The 10,525-nt window shown below is 54.6% G+C and overlaps 1 protein-coding gene across 3 annotated transcripts in view; it reads right to left on the bottom strand.

Annotated features, from left to right (window-relative positions):
- iqce (IQ motif containing E) overlaps window positions 1-9,011 on the bottom strand; it is a 93,005-nt gene extending 83,994 nt beyond the window's left edge. For all 3 annotated transcript variants that reach the window (XM_078558536.1, XM_078558537.1, XM_078558538.1), the window contains exons 1-3: window positions 8,867-9,011; window positions 4,552-4,599; window positions 2,346-2,388 (exon numbers count right to left, since the gene is read on the bottom strand). In XM_078558536.1, the coding sequence (XP_078414662.1) occupies window positions 2,346-2,388; window positions 4,552-4,599; window positions 8,867-8,902 (127 nt within the window). In that variant the 5' untranslated portion in view covers window positions 8,903-9,011. The remainder of the gene's footprint in view (window positions 1-2,345; window positions 2,389-4,551; window positions 4,600-8,866) is intronic.
- Window positions 9,012-10,525: the final 1,514 nt, after the last annotated feature.

Genomic DNA, 10,525 nt, shown 5'->3' on the forward strand with positions numbered 1-10,525 from the left:
AGGCAGGTTGAATTGAGGCATTCAAGAGGGCATCGGATGATTAATTAAATAGAAACAATGTGCAGGATTACGGGGAAAAGGCAGGAGATTGGCACGAAGTTCAAATGCTCAGAGAGCCGGTGCAGGTATGATGAGCCAAATGGCCTCCTTCTGCACCGTAACAATTCTGTGATTCTGTGAGCTGTCAGATTTTCACATGCAACGCTAATGTCTTACAGCGTTGCGATGCCTTAAGACCAACCTTATACACAACATACACATCAGTAAACATGACAAAGGGGTGGTAATGGTCATCCTTAACAAGCGTGACTAAATCAACAAAATGCACACCACTCTTAATGATGGGTCCAAATTTGTATCCGTTGGACCTGACACTCAACACAACCAGACTGCTTTGCTCAAAAGTAAGCTAAAAAAACGTTTGCTGGACTTGTGTAAGAGTGATGAGCTGCTGCGTGATATTTATAAACAGGGTTCGTCTTCACAGCTCGTTGCATCCACCAATGTATGGGCTGGCCAAGACACACAAAAGCGATATCCCATTCCGCCCTGTCTTATCTATGACAGGTTCTGCATAACAAGAATTGGGCCAAATGGTTGGGTGAATTGTTACAACCAGTTTAGAACAAGTTTTCCACATACACAGTGAAGAATTCCTTCACATTTGAGAAGGTCATACAGGACTTGCATATCGATAGCAATGCCATGTCCATGTGCTCATTTGACACTGCTAGCCTATTCATCAATGTTCCACTTAAGGAAGCCATAGATATTTGTGCTGTAGCACCATATCAAGCCGATCTAGACCTGCCACCATTGCGCAAATCAGTATTCATTGAGCTCATGAACTCGGCAGCTCGCCGATTCTGTTCAGTTCAGTTTTAATAACACCATGTATGCCCAAATAGGTGGTGTTGCCATGGGATCTCCTCTAGGCCCAGTTCTTGCAAACATCTTGTTGGGTTCCAAGAAAAACATGTCTTCGATGGAATGACACCTAACCTCCTACCCCTTGCATATTTCTTATAAGTGGATGAAACGTTTGCTATTTTTAAATCCGCAGCTGCATGTAATAATTTCCTTACATATCTTAATGGGCTCCCATCCTGAGCTCAAATTCATCTTTGAAATGGAGCCGTCAAATGAACTCCCTTTCCTTGACATACTAGTTGAGAACTCTGCCAGGGTGTTCTCTAGCAGGGTCTACCGCAAACCTACCTTCACTGGTCAAAAACACATTGGGATTCTTACAGTTCCATGCGCTATAAGATTGAACTTATCAGCAACCTCGTAAATAGGGCTCACCATGCAAGCTTGATGCTGAAATGAGGCACATCAAAAGCATCGTGCGGGACAATGGCTACCCTGATCAGATTATGTTGTGCTGTATATCACGCAAACTCAGGAACGGGCCCCAAGACCATCACTTTTGGCCCTGAAAAGTGCCCAGTCTACCTCAGATTACCCTAGAAGGGCAAGATATCTCAAAAATTGGAGCAACAGGTGAAGCTAGCTGTTTCATGCTGCTACGATGCAGTAGCAACATGAGTGGTATTCGCCACTAACAGGATGCTGCCGTCAAGCCAAAAAGACATTCTGCCTGTCACACAAATGAGCAACGTGATATATGAATTTCAGTGCTGGTGTGATGCTAGATATCTAGGCCATACATCCCAAAGACTGGCGGATTGTATCAAGCAGAATGTCCCTTCCACTGTTTGCTGCAGGGAAGGTACAGATTGTAACCAACCAGCTCGTGCTTGCAAAACTCAAAAAAGTGTCCAACATTAGATGTAATTCCATGATTGGACAACATTTGCTAAATAATCCTGAGAATTACGCTGACAACCAATTTAAGATTGGCAGTCAGGCTCGCAATGTGGCACATTTGCATGTACTGGAAGCTGCATATATTAACATACAGGGCCCTGTTCTTTGCAGACAGAAAGAATATGTATATAAATTGTGCCTGTTTCTGCTAAACAAAATAAGTGACAGCCATTTGCTGGTTCATTTCTCAGGGCAGTGCCTTGACCAATCAGAGTCAAGCTGCCTGGGTTAAATTTCAAACAATGTTTGGCAGTTAACTGTCAGTTACCATTCTCCATGGGAATAACTCTACCAATCAGAGTCCACTTGCCAGCTAATCAGCACATTCTTCTCATACAGAATAAATTTGTTGTCCCTCTTGGAATTGTATTCTTGCAAAATGTCCTGATGAGTGCAAGACGAAAAGCTTTGACAAAAAATCTCTTTTTTCAGCAATATTCAAGTTCTGTACCACCAAACGACAAAGATAGGATATGAATACAGTTGCATTGTGAACTTGAATTAGTGTTACTCACTTGGAGACAAGGGTGGTTTATTTAATTTCTTCTTCTTGGGTTTCTAAATATGAAAAACAAAGTGCATCAGTAAATTAACTTATGAATATTTCACTTTGTTATTAGCTGTGGCTCAGTGGTACCGGAAGGTTGAGTGTTGAGACTTGTCCATAAAATCTAGGCTGACACTCCAGTACAGTACTGAGTGTGATGCACTTTTGGAGGTATAGCCTTTTGTATGAGATGATAAAATTGAGGTCCTGTCTGTCCTTTCAAGTAGCATTAGGGTGTTCAGGGTTGAAAGGCACTGGAGAAACAGTACCACCTACATGATGATGTAAGAAGAGACACACAACCAAGAGAGGGAGAATGCTCATGGCTTAGACTGAATAACACCAAGTCTTGTATATCTGTATATCGTTATGTTCATCCAATAAACCTATTATTGTTCAGACATACCTATGTCTCAGCAGTCGTTCCTTAGCCATTCACAACCAACATACAACAGATGATAAAATTGAAGTTCCATCTGTCCTCTGGCACTATTTGAAGAGGGTAAGGGAGCGGTGAGGCGTCTGCTTAACCCTTAACCAACATCAAAAAAAGTTTTTCAAAATTGATCAGTAGTTTGTGACCTATGGATGCCCATTGCCTGGAGTCAGCCAGCACCCAAATTTTGTACTACTTCCTCATTTAATTGATAGGAGCATGTAGCCCGGTGTGACCTGCACTGCTGGTGATCATCTGAGATCATAAAGGGCACTTATTAAAATGCAGGTCTGTCTTTCTTTCCTTTTTTAAATTCTGATTTATGCCCTGAAAGTTACTGACACTGCTGGCTGGCTGCACACTTAACAAGGAACCTAACAGTGTATGAGGCTAGCACATACTCCAGCTAGTCTCCAGCTCTCAAAAGCAGTCTTTCTTAAAGGGAAGCTGAACTGGATAACAGAAGGCTGCTGTAGATTGATATTGATGCAAATCTGAGCAAGGGATATGGAACACCACTCCAGAGAGAGGACTTCCAGGTTCACAGATGCGGCACTGGAGACATTAGTAACAGAGATAGACAGAACAGAGGCCATCTTTCCATGAGGGGCCAGGCGCACGACAGATTCTCTGATGGGAGCAGCTGGCAAATGAGGAAGATGCTGAAGTCTGGCCCACAGCACCGAGCAGCACTACTGAAAGAAGTTTAATGACCTTTCATGAGTGTTCAAGATTAGCAACTGCGTCTTCACATCACATCACATGCTCATAAACCACCAGCCTCCATAAAATCAGCCAGTAGGGGTGATTGGTGTACACGACAGCACCAGCTTCTGCCATAAGCAAGGGACAGCCAAGCGAATGCTCTTCTCAGAATGGGGTGCAGTGGAGGCCGCACTAGAAGTAGCTGGAGGAGCAGTGGTGCTCCATTAGAAGGGGCTTTGGTTTCTGTAATGCCATCTCCAGCATCTCCATGCTTCAAAAAATTCTGAATTGACTGTAAAGTTTGGTGATCATCTGAGATCATAAAGGGTACTTATTAAAATGCAGGTCTGTCTTTCTTTCCTTTTTTAAATTCTGATTTGTACCCTGAAAGTTACTGACACTTTCAGGTGACTCTGTAGTTGCTGCCTGAATTACATTCGCAATTAGTTGTTTAAATTAGCACAGCCTTCCCACTTATTTTCAGCGCTGATCTGCTGCTGTTCGTCATGTCAAAACGGAGATGTTCAGATTCGGGATCTGAGGTGGGGATAGCGAGGAGATCCTGTGTGATTCACAATGTCATTAGATTTCATCTCAACCATTTGCCTACCTGGGGTGTGCCATATCATAAGCTGTAAGCACACAATCTTCAGAATTCTACATTTGATATTTCCTTCTATTTTTGTTGACATACTAGCACAATATTTAAATTGGTCTACGCTGTAAAAAAATGTTTTCTGGAATGATAGAAATTGTTTCCCTTTTGGCACTGGCAGTGTCTGTCAAATGGAGCCCTGGAGTGTGCCAGTGGCTTCTGGGTGAAGGGGAAAGAGAGGAGAATTTTGAGCATCAATATCTACGAGTGATCCTGAGGAGTGTGTCAATATTTGTTGGTGATCCCTAGCAGCATGTCAACATTGGTGGGGGATTTCAAGGAATGTGTCAGTATCTATGGAAGTATGGGAAGGAGATTTTACAGGCAGTGTGTCAATCGAGATGAACAAAAGGCAGTTCTCACTGCACGGTACAGTACCTTTTCGATATTGGATTCCAATGTGATGATCGAAAGTTCATCCTCTCCCTGAAACAGAAAAATACCATATCATTGGGCTTGGACTGAATTTCATTGCACTGGAAAGCAGCTCTTTGTCCCATTCTTACTCCCATTGCAGCATGGATTTTCTTATTCCCTCAGTCAGATAATTGAGGGTTAAAGTCTCACTACAGAGATTTGAGTATAAGATATATATTGACACTTCGATTGTGGTAGTGAAGGAACGCTGCACTGTCCCAGATGCTGTCATTTGAATTAAACCAAGGCCCCATATGTCGGGTGAATTTTAAAGGGAGACGTATTCCTTGCCACCCCCCAGGTCGAAAGGTTGGTCGGCACCACACCAACTTTAAAACTGGCTGCCCAGCAGCGATAATATTCTGGGGGTAGCCTTAATGAGGTAAATGTGGGACCTCCAGCCCTCAGGTAGCCCCAGCAGGGTCAGAACTGGGACCAAAGGAGTCTTGAGAAGGACTCGGTGACTTAAAGTCCAAGCATTTTGGTTGGGCATGCAGGGGTTGTGGGGGTGGGGTAGTGATGGGCTTCAGGTTTTAGAGGCCGGAGCAGAGCCATTAATCACTCCCCCAAAATATGAGACACAGGTGGGGAGGCGGTGAGCTACCCCCACCCGAAGTTTTTTATATGTCCCCTGCCTTCAAATATGCTGGCGCATTCGCCATGAAACTTTACTCATTGTGTGATGTGAGAGGATACCTATTCAGATCAGTAGCATTATGTTTGGTCACAAATTGCCATCTGATGGCATCTACATTTATGATTAACTAAAGATACCACATTTAATTCAAGCTATGAAGGGTGAAAGGAGTACAAGGCAAGGAGTGAGGGGTGCAGGGGTGGTAAATGGAGGCAGAGCCGGGAGGGGGGGAGGTGTGGAGGAGGCCAAGGTGTGGTGGTGGGGCAATAGGGCATGCTGGAACAATGTGGAACTAGTGGGGTGGGGGGGGGGGCACGAGGTGGGGGGGGCGGGAATACGAGGGCACGAGGGGGAGCGGGGGCACGAGGTGGGAGAGGGGAGGGACGAAGGAGGGGAGGGGGGAACGAAGGAGGGGAGGGGGGGACGAAGGAGGGGAGGGGGGACGAAGGAGGGGAGGGGGGACGAAGGAGGGGAGGGACGAAGGAGGGGGGGGACGAAGGTGGGGGGGACGAAGTAGGGGGACGAAGGAGGGGGACGAAGGAGGGGGGAGGGGGGGACGAAGGGAGCGGGAGGGGGGGACGAAGGAGGGGAGGGGGGGGACGAAGGAGGGGAGGGGGGGACGAAGGAGGGGAGGGGGGGACGAAGGAGGGGAGGGGGGGGACGAAGGAGGGGAGGGGGGGGACGAAGGAGGGGAGGGGGGACGAAGGAGGGGAGGGGGGGGACGAAGGAGGGGAGGGGGGGACGAAGGAGGGGAGGGGGGGACGAAGGAGGGGAGGGGGGGACGAAGGAGGGGAGGGGGGGACGAAGGAGGGGAGGGGGGGACGAAGGAGGGGAGGGGGGGGGCGAAGGAGGGGAGGGGAGGAGGGAGGGAGGTAGCGGAGGACAAGGGAGGTAGCGGTAGACGAGGGAAGGAGGGGGGGACGAAGGGAGGGGGTTCAAAGGGAGGGGGAGGGGGTTCAAAGGGAGGGGGAGGGGGGTCGAAGGGAGGGGGAGGGGGGTCGAAGGGAGGGGGGTCGAAGGGAGGGGGAGGGGGGTCGAAGGGAGGGGGAGGGGGGGTCGAAGGGAGGGGGAGGGGGGTCGAAGGGAGGGGGGTCGAAGGGAGGGCGGTCGAAGGGAGGGGGGTCGAAGGGAGGGCGAGGGGGGTCGAAGGGAGGGCGAGGGGGGTCGAAGGGAGGGCGAGGGGGGTCGAAGGGAGGGCGAGGGGGGTCGAAGGGAGGGCGAGGGGGGTCGAAGGGAGGGCGAGGGGGGTCGAAGGGAGGGCGAGGGGGGTCGAAGGGAGGGCGAGGGGGGTCGAAGGGAGGGCGAGGGGGGTCGAAGGGAGGGCGAGGGGGGTCGAAGGGAGGGCGAGGGGGGTCGAAGGGAGGGCGAGGGGGGTCGAAGGGAGGGCGAGGGGGGTCGAAGGGAGGGCGAGGGGGGTCGAAGGGAGGGCGAGGGGGGTCGAAGGGAGGGCGAGGGGGGTCGAAGGGAGGGCGAGGGGGGTCGAAGGGAGGGCGAGGGGGGTCGAAGGGAGGGCGAGGGGGGTCGAAGGGAGGGCGAGGGGGGTCGAAGGGAGGGCGAGGGGGGTCGAAGGGAGGGCGAGGGGGGTCGAAGGGAGGGCGAGGGGGGTCGAAGGGAGGGCGAGGGGGGTCGAAGGGAGGGCGAGGGGGGTCGAAGGGAGGGCGAGGGGGGTCGAAGGGAGGGCGAGGGGGGTCGAAGGGAGGGCGAGGGCGGTCGAAGGGAGGGCGAGGGCGGTCGAAGGGAGGGCGAGGGGGGTCGAAGGGAGGGCGAGGGGGGTCGAAGGGAGGGCGAGGGGGGTCGAAGGGAGGGCGAGGGGGGTCGAAGGGGAGGGCGAGGGCGGTCGAAGGGAGGGCGAGGGCGGTCGAAGGGAGGGCGAGGGGGGTCGAAGGGAGGGCGAGGGGGGTCGAAGGGAGGGCGAGGGGGGTCGAAGGGAGGGGGAACGGGGTCGAAGGGAGGGGGAACGGGGTCGAAGGGAGGGGGAACGGGGTCGAAGGGAGGGGGAACGGGGTCGAAGGGAGGGGGAACGGGGTCGAAGGGAGGGGGAACGGGGTCCAGGGGGAACGGGTCCAGGGGGAACGGGTCCAGGTGGAACGGGAGGGGCGATGGGGGGAGGAGAGAACAGGGGGAGGGGGAACGAGGGGGGAGGGGTGACGAGTGGGGGGAGGGGGGACGAGTGGAGGGGAGGGGGAACGAGAGGAGGGGGGAGGGGGAACGAGGGAAGGGAGGGGGAACGAGGGAGGGGAACGAGGGGGGGAGGGGGGAACGAGGGGGGGAGGGGGAACGAGGGGGGGGAGGGGGAACGAGGGGGGGAGGGGGAACGAGGGGGGGAGGGGGAACGAGGGGGGGAGGGGGGAACGAGGGGGGAGGGGGAACGAGGGGGGAGGGGGAACGAGGGGGGGGAGGGGGAACGAGGGGGGGAGGGGGAACGAGGGGGGAGGGGGAACGAGGGGGGAGGGGGAACGAGGGGGGAGGGGGAACGAGGGGGGGAGGGGGGAACGAGGGGGGAGGGGGAACGAGGGGGGGAGGGGGAACGAGGGGGGGAGGGGGAACGAGGGGGGGAGGGGGAACGGCGGGGAGGGGAAACGGCGGGGAGGGGGAACGGCGGGTAGGCGGACGGAGGGGGGTAGGCGGACGGAGGGGAGTAGGGGGACGGAGGGGGGTAGGGGGACGGAGGGGGTAGGGGGACGGAGGGGGTAGGGGGACGGAGGGGGGTAGGGGGACGGAGGGGGGTAGGGGGACGGAGGGGGGTAGGGGGACGGAGGGGGTAGGGGGACGGAGGGGGAGGAGGAAGAAGGATGCGGGGGAGGGGGGACGGACTGAGGGTGGGGCGGACGGACTGAGGGGGGGGGGGCGGACGGACTGAGGGGGGGGGGGGGGCGGACGCACTGGGGGGGGGGGGGGGCGGACGGACTGAGGGGGGGGGGGGGCGGACGGACTGAGGGGGGGGGGCGGACGGACTGAGGGGGGGGGGGGCGGACGGACTGAGGGGGGGGGGCGCGGACGGACTGAGGGGGGGGGCGGACGGACTGAGGGGGGGGGGCGGACGGACTGAGGGGGGGGGGCGGACGGACTGAGGGGGGGGGCGGACGGACTGAGGGGGGGGGGGCGGACGGACTGAGGGGGGGGGGCGGACGGACTGAGGGGGGGGGGGGCGGACGGACTGAGGGGGGGGGGGCGGACGGACTGAGGGGGGGGGGGCGGACGGACTGAGGGGGGGGCGGACGGACTGAGGGGGGGGGCGGACGGACTGAGGGGGGGGGCGGACGGACTGAGGGGGGGGCGGACGGACTGAGGGGGGGGGCGGACGGACTGAGGGGGGAGGGGACGGACTGAGGGGGGAGGGGACGGACTGAGGGGGGAGGGGACGGACTGAGGGGGGAGGGGACGGACTGAGGGGGGAGGTGGGACAGGAGGGGGACGGGAGGAGGGGGGGGAGGAGGGGGACGGGGGACGGAGGGGGGACGGAGGGGGAGGAGGAAGAAGGATGCGGGGGAGGGGGGACGAGGGGAGGGGATGGAGGGGGTGACGAGGGGACAAAGGGAATGGCGAAGGGAAGGGGGGTGGGAACGAATAAATTAGATGTTTATCTCTGAATTCAGGCAATGAAATCCTAGCTGTCTCTTCCCGATTCCGGCCTCTTACTCCCAGATCCTCTTCGGTCCCGTCACTGAACGACATCTCGGCCAGAGGATAACCAAGGCTTGTGGGGTCTGGGTCGGACTGTCCAGCGGCCCTGCTTCCGCTCCGTGTCGAGGCTCCGGGTGTTTGTCGGCGAGGCTATAGCAACGGGAGCGAGTCCCGACCCGACACCGCTGGCCGACTGACAGTTTATGGGGAGTGAGTGTGAGAATGAATCTGTCAGCGGTATGAGTGCATTATAAAAAATAAAACAATAACCGAAGTGCGGGTGAGAGGGACTGAGGAATTGAATGAACAGGATAACCCCTGCAAACTAGCAGTCGCTGAAACATTCACCTGCACATGATGCAATTGGGAATAACACCACTGTTATCGTTATCCCTAAGGGCCAGGTTGTGATCCTTCATATCGCAGTCTGTTCTCAGGGATTGTCCCCTATAGCCAGAGATTGTTGGCTATAGGGTACGAGTTTTCTCTCAATTAATTCATGGGATGTGGGCATCGCTGGCTAGACCAGCATTTATTGCCCAGCCCTAATTGTCCTTGAGAAGATGGTGGTGAGCTGCCTTCTTGAACCACTCCATTCCATGTGGTGTAGATACACCCATAGTGCTGTTGGGGAGGGAGTTCCAGAATTTTGACCCAAGGACAGTGAAGGAACGGTGATGTATTTCCAAGTCAGGATGGTGAGTGGCTTGGAGGGGAACTTCCATATGGTGGTGTTCCCATGTGTCTGTTGCCCTTGTCCTTCTAGATGGTGGTGGTCGTGGGTTTGGAAATTGCTGTCTAAGGAACCTTGGTGAATTCCTGCAGTGCATCTTGTAGATGGTACACACTGCTGCTATTGTGCGTCGATGGTGGGGGGAATGAATGATTATGGATGGGGTGCCAATCAAGCAGGCTGCTTTGTCCTGGATGGTATCAAGCTTCTTGAGTATTGTTGGAGCTGTACTCATCCAGGTCCATCACACTATTCCATCACACTCCTGACTTGTGCCTTATAGATGGTGGACAGGCTCTGGGGAGTCAGGATCATGAGTTACTCGCTGCACAATTCCTAGCCTCTGACCTGCACTTGTTGCCACAGTATTTATATGGCTAGTCCAGTTCAGTTTCTGTTCAATGGTAAACCCCTGGATGTTGATAGTGGGGGATTCAGCGATGGTAATGCCATGGAAGGTCAAGGGGTGATGGTTAGATTATCTCTTGTTGGAGATGATCATTGCCTCGCACTTGTGTGGTGCAAATGTTACTTGCCACTTAAGCACCCCAAGCCTGAATGTTGTCCAGGTCTTGCTGCATTTGGACATGGATTGCTTCAGTATCTGAGAAGTCGCGAATGGTGCTGAACATTGTGCAATCATCAGCGAACATCCCCACTTCTGACCTTATGATGGACGGAAGGTCATTGATGAAGCAGCTGAAGATGTTTGGGCCTAGGACACTACCCTGAGGAACTCCTGCAGTGATGACCTGGAACTGAGATGATTGACCTCCAACAATCACAGCCATCTTCCTTTGTAATATGTGTGACTCCAATCACCTGAGAGTTTACCCCCGATTCCCATTGACTCCAGTTTTGTTAGGGCACCTTGATGTCACACACGTTTGAATGCTGCCTTGATGTGCAGGGCAGACATGCTCACCTCACCTCTGGAGGTC

Source organism: Cetorhinus maximus, chromosome 15 (genome assembly GCF_964194155.1).
Source record: "Cetorhinus maximus chromosome 15, sCetMax3.hap1.1, whole genome shotgun sequence".
NCBI lineage: Eukaryota > Metazoa > Chordata > Chondrichthyes > Lamniformes > Cetorhinidae > Cetorhinus > Cetorhinus maximus.